This window comes from Melanotaenia boesemani, chromosome 18, assembly GCF_017639745.1.
Source record: "Melanotaenia boesemani isolate fMelBoe1 chromosome 18, fMelBoe1.pri, whole genome shotgun sequence".
In the NCBI taxonomy this organism is placed as follows: Eukaryota; Metazoa; Chordata; class Actinopteri; order Atheriniformes; family Melanotaeniidae; genus Melanotaenia; species Melanotaenia boesemani.
This window is the reverse complement of record NC_055699.1, coordinates 15,681,535-15,699,233: the sequence shown is the minus strand read 5'-3', so window position 1 is coordinate 15,699,233 and position 17,699 is coordinate 15,681,535. Positions and strand designations below refer to the sequence as shown.

At 40.4% G+C, this 17,699-nt stretch overlaps 1 protein-coding gene and 1 long non-coding RNA gene across 7 annotated transcripts; one reads left to right on the top strand and one right to left on the bottom strand.

The window, feature by feature from the left end:
- The first annotated feature begins 978 nt into the window (after nucleotides 1-978).
- Nucleotides 979-14,727, top strand: LOC121628568. Its single transcript, XR_006008197.1, has 3 exons — nucleotides 979-988; nucleotides 12,441-12,450; nucleotides 14,647-14,727. It is a non-coding gene; the product is annotated as an uncharacterized LOC121628568 (long non-coding RNA).
- On the bottom strand, nucleotides 2,075-16,728 carry oplah (5-oxoprolinase, ATP-hydrolysing). Of its 6 annotated transcripts, none has more exons than XM_041967646.1 (28): nucleotides 16,611-16,728; nucleotides 15,603-15,820; nucleotides 14,199-14,390; nucleotides 13,635-13,749; nucleotides 12,973-13,096; nucleotides 12,309-12,504; nucleotides 12,029-12,194; nucleotides 11,637-11,775; nucleotides 10,544-10,611; nucleotides 9,847-10,022; nucleotides 9,626-9,766; nucleotides 9,417-9,529; nucleotides 9,163-9,333; nucleotides 8,895-9,032; nucleotides 8,616-8,754; nucleotides 8,376-8,488; nucleotides 7,974-8,125; nucleotides 7,711-7,871; nucleotides 7,515-7,616; nucleotides 7,254-7,428; nucleotides 5,098-5,282; nucleotides 4,862-5,008; nucleotides 4,561-4,695; nucleotides 4,301-4,450; nucleotides 4,042-4,199; nucleotides 3,367-3,527; nucleotides 3,149-3,246; nucleotides 2,075-3,067 (listed from the first exon to the last, which is right to left on the bottom strand). In XM_041967646.1, exons 2-28 carry the CDS (start codon nucleotides 15,771-15,773, stop codon nucleotides 2,912-2,914), a joined length of 3,942 nt encoding a protein of 1,313 aa, XP_041823580.1. In that variant the 5' UTR covers nucleotides 15,774-15,820; nucleotides 16,611-16,728; the 3' UTR covers nucleotides 2,075-2,911. The 6 variants fall into 6 exon arrangements, with proteins under 6 accessions (XP_041823580.1, XP_041823579.1, XP_041823584.1 ...); XM_041967645.1 differs by having other exon boundaries at nucleotides 15,603-15,811; XM_041967650.1 differs by having other exon boundaries at nucleotides 15,603-15,802.
- Between the last annotated feature and the right edge of the window lie 971 nt (nucleotides 16,729-17,699).

The window sequence follows — 17,699 nt, the reverse complement described above, 5'->3', positions numbered from 1 at the left end:
TTACAAGCATTTGTGTATGCACAACTCTCCTTAGGTCCCACCACAGCATTTAAATCAAGTGTAGATTTGGACTTTGTCTGGGTGATTGCAACACTTTGATTCTGTTGGAGATTTGCTGGTGCGTTTGGAATCATTGTCCTGTTGCAAGACCCAGTTTCAGCCAAGCTTTGACTGAGAGACAGATGGCCTTGCATTTAAGTCTAGAATACTTTGGTATATAAGAGGAGTTCATAGTCTACTAAATTACTGGATAGTACACCGGTCCTGTGACCTGCAAAACAAGCTCAAATCATCTCCTCTCCACCACCGTGTTTGAGAGTTGGTTTGAAGATTTTGCATCAGGTTCAACTTTACACACTTAAGCTGTGATGCCAGGTTCTTTTTGGGAATGAACAGACTTTCTCTTGCATCTTTTCCAAATAGGACTTTTTTATTCAGTCTTTTTCCAACTATACTGCCATGAACTTTAACATTTAACATGTTAATTATGGCCTGTTGAGTTGTTGTGCTTTTTACATTTTATCTGAGTATTGCACAATCTGATGCAAGGCTAAACTTGCTGGAATTTCCCCTGCTGGGAAGATTTTTTAAGTTTTTCTCATTGTTGAAGGATGGACTCTAGATTGTTTGCAAATGGACTTACAACATTTCTAAAATTGAATGCAGCAACAGTTGCTTCTCTAAGGTCATTCTGATGTCTTTCCTCCTTGACATTGAGAAAACGTCTGAGTGGTACAGACCAGCAAACTGATTAAACTTCCTTCTGCTTTTATGGGGCAACAAGGACCTGCTTTTAATTTTTCTTTTCTTTCTTTCTTTTTTTGGGGGGGTGAAATATATCCTGATAAAACCAAAAATCTATAAAACCATAAAATTAAGTGTTGTTTTTGGAGAAATATACAATAATTCCTAACCTGTCTCTTTTATGGTCTCAATCATAATTTTTCTAAAGTGATTTGGTAGAAAAATTTGAACCAGCATAATTTAAGTACTTCCCTTTAACTAAAGTTACTGAAATGTATATCTTCAAGCAGATAACCTAAAACAATATGATGTTCCCTGTAAATGTTATGTCTTTTGGTTTAAATTAAGTTTTGATTAGAATTTCAAGATGGAGCTAATTTAGTTCTAGTTTATCTTTTTTGTTGTTTTGAAATTAAGTGCAAAATCTAAAAAAAATGGAAAGAAACGGAGGTAAAACAACAACTTAAGTGTAAGAATAAAAAAAAACTTCAACAGCACAAATGTTTTAAAAAAGCTTAAATCAGTTTTGCACATTTTTATAGGAATATTAAGTTAGTCCATCACAAACTAGCTAACTTAGATTTGAAATGTATGAACAAACAACAGTGACTACAACTGTTTTTACACTATTTACCAATTCAGTGCTTTCCTTTGAAAAAGAAAACCTAAAATTTTGATACTATTTACAGACTTAAATCATTGTGGGTGTTAATTTTCAGCTCTTGGAGAGACTGTTTATAAATGTGCAGAATAGTAATAATAAATAAAATCTAGTTTTTCATTTATTTGAATGCTTGCTCATTGCCCACACCATCTCACACCAAATGGTGGTTTAACCGCAGGAATCTTCAGGCCTCTGGATTGGAACCGCAGCACATGCACGAGGCCAACTGATTTACATCAGCAGTCCAGCAGCCGTCAGCCTCCCGCTGCTTCCCCTGCTGTGGCCACTATCTGTATCTACTGCCTACGCATGCCTGCACTCCCTCACCATCCTTCCTCTGCTCTACGATCATTGCAACAGATGGGAGGAGGGGACACTTCTTTTAAACAGGGAAACGTATCCCCCTCCTCCCTCAAACACAACAATCCTGGGTGTGACTGTCCGGAATGAAATCTGTTATTGTGTAAATAAAGCCCAAGTGCAGTGAATGTGTTGGGTTTTTCCAGAGTGAGACAGTTGTGAAAATGTTTAAACCACCCTGCTTCATCTCAATAATATAAGCAGAGCAGTTTTCATAAAGTGTGCACACCTTCATCCACATTTAAAAGATGCGGACACACATATGTCCACAATGACAAATAAGGACATCCTCATCAGTAGAAATGAGGTTTATTTGTCTCTATAAAATAAAATCACAACACTAGTTTTAGACTATTAGTTAAAACAGCGGAACAGCTGCTACACCTGATTGGTTTTATTTTGTATCTATAAAAAGAAAGCAATTCAGCATGCAAAATACACTGTGTGTTACCTATTATGGAAAACCTAGGCTTTTAATGTACAGTTAAATATACTTGATCAAAATGCTATTACAAAATGTGTACAAATATCAGAAAACGATTCTAACATCAAATACAAACGCAGAGTCAATCTGGCATCTTTTCTGACACCATTTTAGTTTGTTAAAGGAAATAATTAGCTTTTACGTGGCTTGTTAGCTGAGTCTGTATAATATGTTACACCTGTATTTTACTTACAGGTACTGTATAACACTATGTTAAAACTTTTCTTTTCCATTCTACCCGTGTTATGGTAAAAACCATAAAACGCCAGACTACACGTATGTGCCTTCATTTCCTTACAGTACAATACTGACACTGTTGCTATCGCTGTTTAACTGTAATCGTTCTAAGAATCATTGCATCTTTTGACAAAAAATCCTGACTCATTGTGTCTGCGATCTTCTAAGGCAGGGGTGTCCACCTCCTGTCCTTGAGGAGCCTCAATTCTGCAGGTTTTTTTATGTTTCCCTGCTCCAGAACCCTTGACTCAAAACAATGAGAAATTGTGCAGAACTTTACAGGCTGTTGGATCCTTTTAATTTGAGTAAGGTGTGTTGGAGCAGGAAAACACTGAAAACCTGTCCTCCGGCCCTCAAGGACCAACTTTGGACACCCTTGCTCTAAAGACCTCCACCTGCATCCACTCCATCTCATTTTGCCTTCACACTCCCTCTTGTGCTATTCGGTATTCAAATACGCTCCCTCTCTCGGGAAATGTTTCATTCAAGCGCCGCCGCTTGCTCTGAGGTGTACTGCTCGAGGTGTCTTCCTCTTTTCCGTAGCCACCTCCTCCAGGGGTGTAGAGGCAGAACATGTCCTGAAGGGGGAGACAGATGTGGAATGGATTTGTTAAGATAAATATCAGCTGTTTATTATTTCTGATACATTAGAGTCCCACCCCTGGCTGAAGGCTGATGCTGGTTTTGGCTCCCAGGTTGAGGACTCGACCGTCAGCTCTGTGGAGATGATTCAGCCCTGCAGCCCCATCTTCACCCCCTAATCATCAGAGAGAGGGTAAAACATGGTTAAAGAAAGAAAGCAACATCTAGTCACAAAGCTGAATGGTGTCATGTCAAAATATTATTTTGAAGAGTAACAATAAAGTTCAGAGATTACCTTGAAGGCCATAAGGACAAGTGGCTCTCCGCTCTGTCAGCACAGACAGGACAACCTTCTTCCTGAACAGGAGCTTACGGATAACACCGTCCCCACCACGGTACTTCCCTGCACCTCCTGAGCCCGGCCGCAGAGAGAACTGTTCCAAAATGACTGGATACCTAAACAGCAGCAGCAAACACATTAAAACATAAAAACATTATACATTTACATAGCTGATTTTTAATTTCATCTAAGCAATGTCCAAATATACACTTATTTAAATCATTATATAAAGTAAAAGTAGGGAAAATTAAAAAGTAAAAGTAAAGTAAAAATCAGGGGCAGTGATTTTTTTAGTGATCATATTATATTCTTATTACTGTTATTATATTATCACATGCATTATCATTGTAGTTATTGAATACATAAGTATAAGTATAGTCCCTATTACTGATGATATTATTATTGCAAAATATTAGTATTAATATTGATCCATAGATATTTTGATATTATTATATTATATTATAAAATACATATGAGCCAGCTAATGGTGTGTTACTAAGAGGGTGGGATTGAATAAGTGCTGGCTTCTTCCCACTCCCTTTGGACAAAGACTTTTCTTTTTCTTTCGTATATTCCTTTGGTTTTGTTTTACTGTTTAGTTTTTTTTTTGTTTTGTTTTTTTTATCCCACCTCTTCTCCAAAATCTCTGGATCAGTGATGCGAGTGTTAGTCATGTGACTGTGAACTCCACTCCGCCCATTCCAGCCGGGCCCCGCCCCAGCACCGCCAGCAACCGTCTCATAATAACCGACCGTCTCGCTGCCAAATGAAATGTTGTTCATGCAGCCCTAACGGAAGGAGAATACAAGCTCAGAAATCAGTTTAAATACTCACAAGTCAGGCTACACAAGAAAAAAAAATTTACCCAAACATGGAGATTTATTCCTACCTGTGAGGCAGCGCACACCTCAAATGCCTTGAAGATGACATCAACTACTCTCTGGGATGTGAGCACATTTCCTCCAACAACGGCTGCATTCTGGGAAGGCTGGAGGATGGAGCCAGGGGGGATGATGACTTTGATTGGTGCAAGACAACCCTGATTGAGTAAAAAAGAAAAATAAGGATATATAATTATAATTATATAAAAGACAATATATTCCAAGGTTCCACATTTTCCCCTGTGCAGGCATTTAAGCAGCTTTCTACCTGATTGAGAGGAATATCTTGCCCGACCATGCAGCGCAAGCAGTAGATGAGAGCAGACAAGGTGATGGCCCGTGGAGCATTGCAGTTCCCCCACACTTCAGTACCCGTCCCTGAGAAGTCAAACACTGCACTTCCCTGTAATGAGGGAAGTTATTTTCATTTAATATGACACTAAAAGTGGCCTGTCTCATAGATAAATGGAGGACTGCAGCCATATAAGACAAAACAGGATCAGTTATAGCCTGAATCTTTTAAGCTGATCTGCAATTAGCATCATCCTGTCAAGACCCTCTCTCCCCACCTCTTCTTCATTAATCTGAACTCGCAATCTGATTGGAGTCCCATCATCCATAAAATCTTCTGACTTCACCTCCAAGGAGCCAGTTTTTTGTTCCCTGTGACGTGCAAACTCTTTCAGCATGTCCCTCACTGCCAGCTCAGCGTTGCTCTGAAACGCACAACAAACAAGTTTTACCAAAATACTGTCTCCCCCCCCTGCCCTACAAAAACAAAAATTTAACATGTAACCACAGTTACCTGGATGTACCCCATGTAAGCCTGAACCACAGCCAACCCGTAGCTGTCAATCAGCTCTCCCACCAGCTGGCTGCCTCTCTGATTGGCCGCCACCTGAGCCCGCAGGTCTGACAGGTTGTCGTGGAGATTACGAGTCCCAGAGCAGCCCGGGTACTGGGCCGGAGCCATCAGAGCCTCAGTAACAGCTGATATGGTGAGAGGTGGAAGAGGGAAGGGATGAAGCCAGTGGCAAACAGAGATACAGAGAGATAACCTTCAGTTTCCTGTTGGGGCGACTTTAAAAGCTGCATATAATGTAGTGTTTAAGTATAATTTGATAATCTAATTTTGCAGACTTGAGGTGTGGTTGAAAACTTGTTAAAACATTCTTTTAAACTTAGAGCTCCTGAATGAAATGACCTGGAAGTATCTCTTGATAAAAACCTGTCAAACAATGTAAATGCTAAGGAAAGGTGCTTCTTAATGTATCTGGCATAGGAGCATCCTTTATGAAAAAAGAAAAGACACCATCTGGTCACGTTAAACCCATCTGATATGGAGCTGTCTTTTTTCTTATAAATGTATCATTTGGGATTCATTTCACCTGTTGTGGCTTGTATCCTACATGTTTTATTTGATTTCAGTGCTAACCTTGTAAATGGCCAGTACTGAATTTTCCAAGGTTATAAACTTGGCACAAAAACAAAGAAAATGTGTGTTTGGTTGATTATTTCTTCCGTTAAATAATACCAACAAGTGTTGTATAATACATTGTTGGCAAGCCAGATTAGTCACTTTTACAATGGATTATAACCTAGAAAGATGGGTGTAGTGCCCCCAAAATATACCAAAATAACCTGCAATTTGCATAACTGCATTCTCCCTCATTAGTAAGGGAGAAACAACACGTAATTTTGCACTTTATTCATTTTACAATGTCAGGAACCTCAGTAGCACCACAACATCCTGACACCTCCTCTCCATGCTGGTCACCAGCCTGGTCACATTTTGCTGCGGAATGATATCCAACTCATCAACCAGTAGTTGTTGAAGGTGTTGGACAATCTACTATGTACAGAGCACCTAAGCTGATTCCACAAATGTTCATTTGGGTTGAGGTCTGGACTCACAGCAGATCATTCCATCCTCTATCAAATCCCAAAGGCTCTCTGTGATGATCATGGCTCTGTGTGGGAGAGCTTTGTCATCATGGAGGATGGAGTTAGATCCCAGATTCGGGAAACATGAGATCACCACTGGCTTCAGAGTCAAATTCAGAATATGTCTGCCTGACATTTAGGAGCCAATCAGGTGCCAGTCTTACATCTATGACTGTCACATGCCTGGCTGCAACTTGTAAGCTAAAAAAAAAAAAAGAGTAAAAACCAACAGGAGAATATTGCTGGGTATTTTGGTACATTTTTTGTGGTGCTACTTAAGCATTCTGAGTGCCTTAAAAAGCGATATATAAATCTAATCCATTATTATTATTATTATTATTATTATTACTCACATATTTAGCTGTGTTGTTCTTGTTGCACAGAAGCACAATCCTTCCTAGTTATATCTAATTTTAAAGGTAACTAATCAGGCTTTACAATGGTGTAAAATACAACAACAATTATTATTAAAGGAGAGAAATAATATGAATTACTTACTTTTATTGTCTGTATGAAATAACATGGTTTGAGCAAACTGATGTATCTCTGGTGTGATTTTAGCTGATTTGTACAGTAATTACACCACAACACAATAATGTTGCAGCCTACTTAACAAAAGTGTAGAAGTGCTTCCTGTTCTTGTTCGAGACGCTCTTTGGATGAGGGAAGCCCATCACAAAAAACTCCAAGGCACTTTCCTTTAAAAAGTAATTAAAATGCCTTTATTGCTATGGCAAAGTCACCGTGACCTTTGATAACACCAACACATTTCTGCCCACTGGCCTTCGTCAGGAAGTCTAGAGTGGAGTTTATTCTCTTCCTAAAAATGTCAAAGAAAAGATGTTGGATATAGTTTTATTTACACTATTCAAGCACATCCTTGGTTAATGGGCTACCTTACGGGATCAGAAACTGGACTGAAGGGGGGCTGAAACAGTAATGGTTGGGGCATGGTTGGGGCAGCCTGGGTCTTTCACCACCGCTGCTGCAACCTATTACAAACCCCACCTTTCTTACCTTCATCCTGGAAAACTCCCCCAGTGACAAGCTTGAAGGAAATGAAGACAGCACCCTCCTGCTGGAGGGAGGTTGAGTGGGGGGGCATTGAGCCTGGAGTAATGCCTCCTATGTCAGCATGATGCCCCCTGCTGGCTACGAAGAACACAGGCTTGCTCACCCCTTTACGAAACACCTATGAAAAGTGGGACAAAGCAGGCGTTGAGGAAAGGGTAGTGGGGACATCTAAAATTAAATAAAGAGACGGCTATCCCGGCTGACCGGTGTGATGACTGTGAGGTCTGGGAGATGACTGCCACCAGCACACGGATGGTTACTTAGAATAACATCCCCTTCTTTCAGCTTGTTCCCCTGTGATCTGATCTGCAAAGAAAGCACAACATCCATATCCCCACACTTTTAATTTTGTTCTAGCATCATGACTGCATTCAACATATCTGAAAGACATATCTCTCACCTGATACTGCACAGTTTCTTGCATGGCTCCCAGGTGGACAGGGATATGAGGCGCATTGGACACCAGACCTCCATCTGGTCCAAACACAGCACAGGAGAAGTCCAGACGCTCCTTGATATTTGTTGAGATGGAGGTTCTTTGCAAGACTCTGCCCATCTGCTCTGTAGTGAATGACAAACTCAGCCGGTCACACAGGAACTTTCTGACAACCTACACATCCTTCCTCATTTCCATTTCTCCTTCCCTTTTCTGTGTTAGTATACCTGCTATGCTCATGAAGCGGTGGGAGAAGATTGAGAGCTGCACAGTGTTAAGCTCGGTGCCGAGAGCGCAGTGAGGATCTGAACCCACTGTCATGCAAACGTCACCCCCTTCTGTGAGACAAGCCTCACAGCAAGGCTCCACCAGGATGGTGCTGATGGAGGAAAGTGGTCAAGTTCACTTATTCAGAAAGGATAAATACATCTAGACATCAATCTAAAGGTGGTTCAAACTGACAAGAAATATAAATTGCATGGGCAAAGTACTTAATTTTACAGGTTAGAGAGGCAAAAATACTGAATTTAATAACTGTGAAGCTGAACTTGTGATGCAAATACCTAAACTTTTTTTTTAGCAGAAGAACAAACAATACTTTATTATCTGAAAACCAAACGACTGCCTGCCTGTTTTTGTCAATGATGATGGCTGGTCCTTGGATGCTGAGACCCCATGGCAGATCCTCCCATAAATACACAGCAGTGTCAAGGTAACCACCCTCAAAGTAACATTTGGTCATCTATGAAGAAGAGCAAAGGAAATAAGGCTCCCTTCAGATCTGGAAATTTTCCACTTTAGAGCTCCTTCATTTAATAGTTGAAATAAGAAGTGTGTTCTGTGTGTGTTCTGTAGTTGAGCCTATTTACCGTCACAGGTTTGGCTTGTTTCTGTCCCATCTTTGGTTTATGTACTGATTTGATACCAGATTTCCCACAACCCCTCACTCTGATGTCATCCACCATGATGGGTCTGTCTGGGATAGTGAAGCCAAACTCCTTCAGGTAACTGAAGATTAAGAATAAAATAAGAGATACAACAGCTCCAAAGTCGACTACATTATTTCCTTTAATAAATATGACACATTAACTTAACAGTTTCTTTTCTAGCAGAAAACATTCATAAAACAAACGAAGAATTCAGCAAACCGTTTGGTGAAGGCCCTGCGGAAGTCGCCAGCTTGACAGGACTCAGCGTTGCTGGGGTAACCGGCAGTAGTAACCATGAGGGCGCAGTCGGTACCTTCATAACGCAGGTGGAGGAAAACCTCAGTGGTTATCTGGCCGCTGAAGAGGACGATAATTACAAAATCAAACACAAACACACACAAAAAAGTATAAATTCATTAGTTAAATTGGTAAGATTAAGAAAATGCTCCAGCTTTCGACCCCCTGTGGTATGTTTGCTGCTTCTGACCTGGTGAATCCTCGTCCACAGAGAGTGTCGTGGCAGCGTTGGGTGAGCTGCTCCACGCTCCGGTCCAGCATGCTGAAAGACTGCTGCTCATACCGCAGCGAGCACGGCTCCTGCACCTCCTCCACCACATCTGCCAGAGCCAGACCGTAGGCTGACAGCACACCACTGTACCTACAAATACACATGATCATTTCACTTTGTTGCACCATTACCATTGTTCCCTCAGTGACACGCACACTTCTTATTAGCCTTACTTGTGTATAAAGACAGTCTTCATTCCCAGGGCTCGGGCTATAGCACAGGCATGTTGGCCACCTGCACCCCCAAAACATGCCAGCACATGTTGAGATGTATCATGACCTTTGGCCTGTCGAGGTCAAAAAAAAGGGAAAAGAGAGCAGTGGAGGAGAGAAAATTAAAAAAAAAAAAATTTCATTTTTGATTACATAGGTAAGGATAATACCTGTGTAAGAGCTCTGATTGGCCGACACATTGCCTCATTTGCAACACGAACAAATCCCATGGCAACGTCCTCCACAGTCATCTTTGATTGGCTGCTCGTTAACATGCTGCTCTGCGGGTTGCTGGCCCCATTTTCCCCCATCTCAACAAGAAAATGTGCTGTTATTTTTACAGAAAAAGCCCCTTCAGAATTATCAAGAAAACTTCAGAAAATATGAATGCCTGCGATTGGTTAGAAGACAGGAAGAGGTTGATCTCCTCAGTGAGATGGCGGAAATGCTTCATGGTTTCCTCTGAGGACAAGGACTCATTCTCCCCAGGTCCAAAGATTTTTGGGAAAAAGGAAGGAAGGAGGCGACCCAGAGCTAAGTTAGCATCAGTCACAGTCAAAGGGCCACCTAAGGGGGAAAAAAAAAGAGTCTCACAAGGAATCGGGCATCATCATGGTTTGACTCCTCTGTTTTATTATAGCTTTTTCAACATTAAAGCTAGCAGCTAAACCAGAGTTCAAGAAATGTGAAACTGCACTAATTGCTTCTCATATCTCTAAAAGGGAATCTTGGTATTTTTTTACATTACTACCCTCAGAACCATGAGACAAGCTTAAATTACATCACCTGAAACCTAGACTTGTACCCATTTCCAACCTTTATGTACATTAAGTGATTTTTTTTAGCTAGGATAGGTTAAGGACTAAGATGAGAAAGCTCCATGTTTTTTTTTTCTTTAATGAGACAGCATGGAAAGTGAGACTCAGTTACAGAAGCATGATTTAAGAAGCAGATGAAGCAACTGTGGTTGGGAAAAGTGAGACGAAAATGTAGTTATTAATCTACCAGGTCGAGCTGAAAGAAGTGTCATAGAGCAGAAGAAAGAAGCTGGTAAAAGTGAAAGATTAATAGAAACATGAGTCTGTCACCTTTTCTGTAGCAAGCCGGTCCTGGATGTGCGCCTGCAGACTCTGGTCCAACTACAAACATCCCCGATCTGGTGAGAAGGGAAAATAAAAGAGTTAATGTTTAAATAAGCTGATTTCCCACAGCTAGATTTAGAGAAGAGTTTACCATCCATGTTTACCTGTATGTCACAAAAAGCTTTGCTAATCTTTACAACTTGCAGATTTTACAAGTATTTTAAAAAGTGTAAAGACAGAGTTTAAGATCCACTTTAATCATTTGCATAAATTACACAGTTACAGAACTGTGTTAAAGTCTGGACTCTCCTTTAATTTCTTTTTATGTGGAAATAGTTGTAGAAATTTAATGAAATGTGCAAAAACAGACTTTTTTCTTTAACTCTACAAATATTTGAATAAAAGTCTACATTCATAAGCAAAACTAGAGTTATAAATAATGAGATATTGACCTTTTACATTGCCATAGAAATCTGTCTTAAAAGGTTCATCGGCTATAGATGATTTTTAGATTTCTCACTTCATTAGTTGTCCATTTTTCTCAACAGTTTGAACGACTCTAAAACCATGTAGAGATAAATCAAGTTTTTGTAATCACAATGTAGGTGCAAAACAACTATTTTATGGTCTGTTAACATGTGTTACATTTTATTTTTTTTCCATAGATGCTACTAAAGAAATTGAAGGCTACTAAAGATATTTTTACATGTGCTTCTTTGTTGAGTTATCTGTTATCCGTAGATACAACATTGGCTCATCCTTTAAATTTGGAGCCTTTTTATGCTTGAATGAATCATAAGTCAGTATCAGGATGCTTTAGAAATAAAAACAGCTCATTCCTCTGTACATGATTAGATTAAAGGACTGAAAAAGGGTGAAAAAGCAGCAAATATCTAAAGAGAAACTTTGAAAGACCATGAAAAAGTCTAGAGAACTATTGCACAAGATCACTTTTAAAAGGTTAAAAAAAAAGTCATGATTTTGAGCTGTACAAAATTTCTATTAATATCTAAAAACACCATTTCAACAGCAAAATAACCCCCTGTTTTGCTAATGCATGGAACTATTTAAGCAATCTTTATCACTTGAGATAACTCACCTGAAAAACAGTCGAGATCCTCCTCCTGCAGCCACAGTGTTGATGTCCAGCTGAGGGGCCTGCAGGGTGACTCCAGCTGTGGTCGCCTCAAACACGTGCTCATACTGTCCTGCATAACGACTCACATCAGTGGAAGTTCCTGTAAGGAAACAACAGACAGAGTCAGAAGGAAAAGAAGCATGACAAGCTGGAAAATAAAGAATTATAGAAAGGATTTAAGATTTTTTCCAAGATAGATGACTGAATGTGTATTTTTCCTTGTATAACAAACCCTCAAAGTGTCAATGAGGATTTAAGAAACAATGACGGTGTGCACACAAAGAACAATAAGAGGAAGCTGTGCAGTTCCAGGAGTGAACAGCCCTTTCGCCCCACCCATCCCACAAACTCACCGCCCATGTCAAAGCCAATTACTGGCTTTTTCTCCATTTGGCTGTAGGAGGTGATAGCGTATCCCACCACACCCCCTGCTGGGCCGGACAGAACGGCCCGAGAACCGCAGAACTGCTCCATGGGAGTCAAACCTCCATCTGACTGCATGAACAAGACATCCACGTCCTGAGGGGACACAGAAACAAAACACAGAGGTGTCCTAATTTAGATGTATGAAAAATATATGTTTTCCTGAATTTAGTGTTATACTGATGTGAGACAAACACATTTAAAACACACCTTAAGAGCACCTTTGAAGCCAGAGGTGAAGCCTTTTAAATACTGATGAATTTTGGGTGTGAGGTAGGCGTCGGCGCAGACCGTGTAGCCACGAGGGACGGCCCGCACCATCGGCATGACCTCACTGGAGAGAGACACCTGGGTGAAGCCCAGACGACATGCCAGAGACCCAACGGCTTCCTCATGAACAGACCATCTGAAAACAGAAAGCAAGAAATGTGGGATGAAGCTGGAACACGAGTCAGATATTAGGCTTTTGTGCAATATCAACCACTGGTAATATTCCTTATTTTTTCGCTTTAAGGAACACATCTTCCTAAAGGGCAGAAAAAATTGATCTTTATATGTGAAGAAAAATTAACAAGAAGGTTCTGTGTTTATATTCTGAAGGTGTAAGGAAAAAGTGGGCATGCAGTTGAAAAGGAGGAGGATTTAAAAAAACTTGAACTTCCACCCAGTAAAAGCTGTGGGCTGCACACAATAACAACAGGCTGTTGGACACCACTGACATGCAGGGTGCTACTCCCACAGAGACAACGAGATACTGGGACTTACATAATCAAGTATCAGATGACAAGTTAGAAGCAGAGAAAAGCTGGAAGGGACATTGAGATACTAGGTGGAAAAAAACAACAAAGCATGCGACTCTTTCTGTAGTACTGACGTGTACGAATGCAGCAGAAGAACTGCCAGGCTGGTGATGCCGCGGGACAGAACTCCTCGCAGGTCTTTTTCCACTTTCTCCAGATCGAGCTCCTTCCACACCTCCAGAGTATCCCACGTCTTGCCTGAGAAATAAAAACATGGATTATCGGGATTATTTCAAACTATGTTACATATTAAGAACATGCTCTGATCCAGAGCCGCTTAATGTGCCAGTAAATATGAAAAACACAGTATTTGGCTTCACTGTATTACTGTTACCATTTTCAGAGCAGAACATAAGTTGATGCATGAGAAAAGCAACACAGATCTACATTAAAACTAATGAAACACTGGTTTATGGACAACTTATTTTATTATTAAGTGAACAAGTATTTACAAATGATAGAAACTGTGCATTTATCATGGATGCTTATTACAATGCTATGACTGCTGCCCGTTGTTTTACTCCCTGACTGAGTGCAGATCCATTGTGATTTATTTTGAACATGTTAAAAAGAAAAGAAAGCAATGACATAATGTATATTTGTTAGGAAACTATGTAACTTATTTAATCCTACCCCTTTCTGATTCAAATAAATCAAAACAGGAAGAAACATGTCTGAAAAAAAGGGGAAAAAACAAACAAAAGCTTAAAACGGAGGACAAAGTAGAGTCTCACACCTGTTACCAAACGCTTGGGATGATTCCCTGGCAGCTCGCAGTCGTCTTGCTTGAGAACAACTCGCTCATCCACCTCAATTACCTCTTCATACAGCACATCTGGCACCGCAACTTCCTGTTAATCACACAAGTTATAAGTCGCAATTTCAAGGTGCACTAATTAGCAAGCAAACAGGAGGTATAACTTGAAATCTTGTGAGGAGATGTCACATAATGTGGATGGAACTTAAAATAACCAAAAGCTTGACATTTTATTCAGGCCGCATGTTTTCCTGCTCTGCAGCGAAGCTTCACAGATGAGTGGTCATCTACACTGTTAATGATACAACTGGTCTGAGGGCAAACTCCAGAACCTGTCACTAGCTCTGCAACAAAATTTAATACCTAAACCTGGTGCTGCAGCAACAAAAGTCCTGTTACTCAGACTGTTTGAGAACATCACACACATGCAGTAGTGAGTACTGCTGTCTTACTGATATGTATTCACGAGTGGGTAGATAAGCTCCCTGTTCAAGACAAGTCAAGTAATAATCACAGACGTGCACAGACAGAAGTCTTACAGACCAAATCAAACAGCTTCGGCCTGGCCTGTGTGCCGATATGCAGCAAGTCCTTAAAGCCCTTTGTGACCAGAAGCGCCGTCCTTTCTCCGTCCCTCTCCAGCAGTGCATTGGTTGCCACTGTGGTGCCCATTCTGATCCAGCCAATCAGAGAGGTGTCTACAGGCTGCTCCCGAGGAAAAACTTGTCCTGTTTCCTGCCATAAAATGGATACAAACACTTAAATATGTTTAAAAAATAATCCAGGGATGCTTGCATAATATGACATTATTACATTATTAGATACACATGTTCAGTTACTTTTGACAAAAACAGCTAATCAGCCAGTCACATGGCAGGAACTCAGTGCATTTAGGCTTGTAAACTTGGTCAAAATGAGATCAGAGGAGAATGAGATAATAGAAAATGTTGTGAGATGATAAAAAAAAACAGTAACTCAAATAACCAGTGAGTTAAAACCAAGGTATGCAAAACACCATCTCTGAACACATAACACATCCAACCTTGAAGCAGATGGGCTACAGGATCAGGAGACTACACCAGGTGCCACTCTTGTCAGCTAAGAACAGGAAACTGAGGCTACAATTCACACAGGCTCACCAAAATTGGACAAAAGAAGATTAGAAAAATATTTCCTGGTCTGATAAATCTGGATTTCAGCTGCAACATTCAGGTGGTATATCATACTTTGGCATAAACAAAATAAAAGCATGGTTCCATCCTGCCTTGTATCAACAATTCAGGCTGCTGCTGGTGCAACTATGTGGGGGATAGTTTCTTGACACACTTTGGACTCCTCAGTACCCAATGAGCATTGTTTAAACCCTACTCCACACTTTTATGGCCACAGTATACTTTCCTCTGATGGCTACTTCCAGAGTTTTATGACACTATGTCATAAAACTCAGATCATCTCAATTGGTTTCTTGGACATGAAAATAAGTTGACTGTACTCCAAAAAGGTTCCAGTCCAGTATTAGCAAGGTGTACCTAATAGATACCTTTAGGCACACCTATGTGTAACCTAAAGGTGTGGCTAGTGAGCGTATTTTTGTTTAAAGAGACAGTTGCTACTTGTTTTATTGTTAATTTAAAGTCCCACAATAAAAAAAGAGATTTTTTTCTCAAATTTCTCAAATGGCTTACAAAAAAAGCCAATTCATTTTCAAAAACAAGCGCTCAATATAAAAAAATCTTTCCTGACAAAACAGTGTGGTGGTTAAAGTGATACTTAGCCACATGACTCTTTTTAAGGCTCATGAAATATGTGTTAAACTTTTGATCTGAGAAGAACTCAGGAGGTTAAAACTGTAGAATTACCACCTGATCTCTAATCCAGCAAAGCTCTTTGTGTAATATAGTATTAACTGCAGAGCGCTTGCTAAGATTTCAGAAATATTTATGTTACCTCCTCCAAGATTCTACGAATACCCTCAGTGGGAGCATCTTTGTAGTTCTGGGGGTCCCTGGAAAGCAGCTTCAGGACTCTCTCACGACCATCAGGCAGCCGGGCAAACACATCTGTAAACGTCCCGCCACGGTCGATGGCAAAATCAAACTTCCCTTTAGTCTCGGCCATGGTGAGGAGAGAGAAGGGTCCAGTGGAGTCTAGAGGAGTCAGAGAAGCTAAGAGAGAGGGAGAAATTAAACTTAAAGAGCAGAGTTACAAATATGTGGAAAAGTGAGTAGGATCAATATTTTTCCAGCAGGAAACCAAACTCTCTTCTTACATCTAATATGCAAACATTAAACTTACAAAAGAAGCTGAAGGGACACATAATCTCAAAGTTTGGTTTGGTTTTGGCTTTTGGCTTCAAACGCATGCACACACACACACACACACACACACACACACACACACACACACACACACACACACACACACATTCCTGCACCTTGCCAACACAATGATTCCACAGCTGAAGTTATGTAAGATTATTGAAACTAGTCACTTTGTGATTATCTGCATTTGGTCTAAAAGTGAGTTAAAACTTATTTTAATACTGAAAATTTGACATTTCCTCCCATGCAGAATCTCTCAATTGACATGTGGACGTTGAAAACTAAGTGAATGGAAATTATCTGCACAGACTGGATATGAAAAAACACAAATAGTAGAGCATGTCAAGTGTGACGTTAAAGGGACACGACATCATAGGACACATAAGAAAATATACAAACCCTGAGGATTAAAAACCTAAACGTCCCTGGTACGGACTCTGCAACGAGGACCGCTTTTTGGTGTGCACCGACACGCTAATGCGATGGATATAACCTAAAAAAAATAATAAAATAAAATAAATAAATACAAATCGGAGGTACGGCTGCTGTTCTGCACGCTGTGGCTGCAAAGCGTCTGGGAAGCATGCGTGAGCCGAAGCAACGAAGCCAAACAGCACCGTTATGTTTTATTCACCTACCGGTCCGATGCTGCTGCTGCTGCACTGGCAGAATGCTAATCTTTAATAATCCAGTGCGTGTCTGATCCTCCACCCTCTCACCCTTCTGTCTGCCCGGTTCAGTTACGGTAGAACACACACGAAAGGAAGTTGGAGGCGTGTGTGTAGCTGCCTGGGCGGGTTTAACTCCGCCCCTGTTCAAGGATTCATGAGTCTCGCATTTGAGCAGTTGAGTACATGTGCTCATACTAAATAATGTGTGTGTGTGTGTGTGTGTGTGTGTGTGTGTGTGTGTGTGTGTGTGTGTGTGTGTGTGTGTGTGTGTGTGTGTGTGTCTGGGTGTGTGTGTGTGTGTGTGTGTTATAGATGAGCAAAATGAAATCATGAACCGGGTTCTAGTTCACATATGTGGGAAGTTAATGCAGCCAGATAATTCTTTAGTACATAAATGGAGCACGTGATCAGCAATGAAAAAATAAACACACACAGACTGGAGGCAGTGAACACACACACCTGCAGATGATCTATCTAAACTATTCAAACATGAAGGTCCAAAATAGAAAAGAATGAATTAATATATAAATATGTCAAAACGACATAGGCTAGAGGGTGAAACAAAAGTGTGAAATTGAATGTTTTATTAAATAATAAAGGTCACAAGTTTAACTTCAAATTTAATCTTTTAGCCAGTTGAACTGACTGAATCAAAATACACAGCTTTTTTTTTCTTTTTTGTCTTCTATGTAACACAGGAAACACAGAACAAATAAACAAACATAAAAATACACCTACGATAAGAAGTGACAAACATTGTATTTAATGAAATACGTGAAAAACATTATATACACACACACACATATGTACAGCAAAATGTACAGAAAAATATCTGCTGCCTTGAAGGTCCAAATGAGCACAGTGGCCTCCATCATCCGTAAATGGAAGAAGTTCAGAATCACCAGGACTCTTCCTAGAGCTGGCCGACTGCTTAAACTGAGCGAATGGGGGAGAAGGGCCCCAGTCAGTGAGGTGACCAAGAACCCTATGGTCACTCTGTAAGAGCTACAGCATTTCTCTGTGGAGAGAGGAGAACCTTCCAGAGGGCAACC

Bases quoted from the DNA above. Each gene is read 5' to 3' on its own strand.
- oplah (XM_041967646.1), bottom strand. From the start codon at position 15,773: ATGGCCGAGACTAAAGGGAAGTTTGATTTTGCCATCGACCGTGGCGGG. The intron at 13,097-13,634 runs GTGTGAGACTCT...TTTATTTCTCAG, and splicing joins TCCCAAGCGTTTGGTAACAG to GCAAGACGTGGGATACTCTG. The intron at 8,755-8,894 runs GTTTGCTGAATT...CTTAATCTTCAG, and splicing joins CGCAGGGCCTTCACCAAACG to TTACCTGAAGGAGTTTGGCT.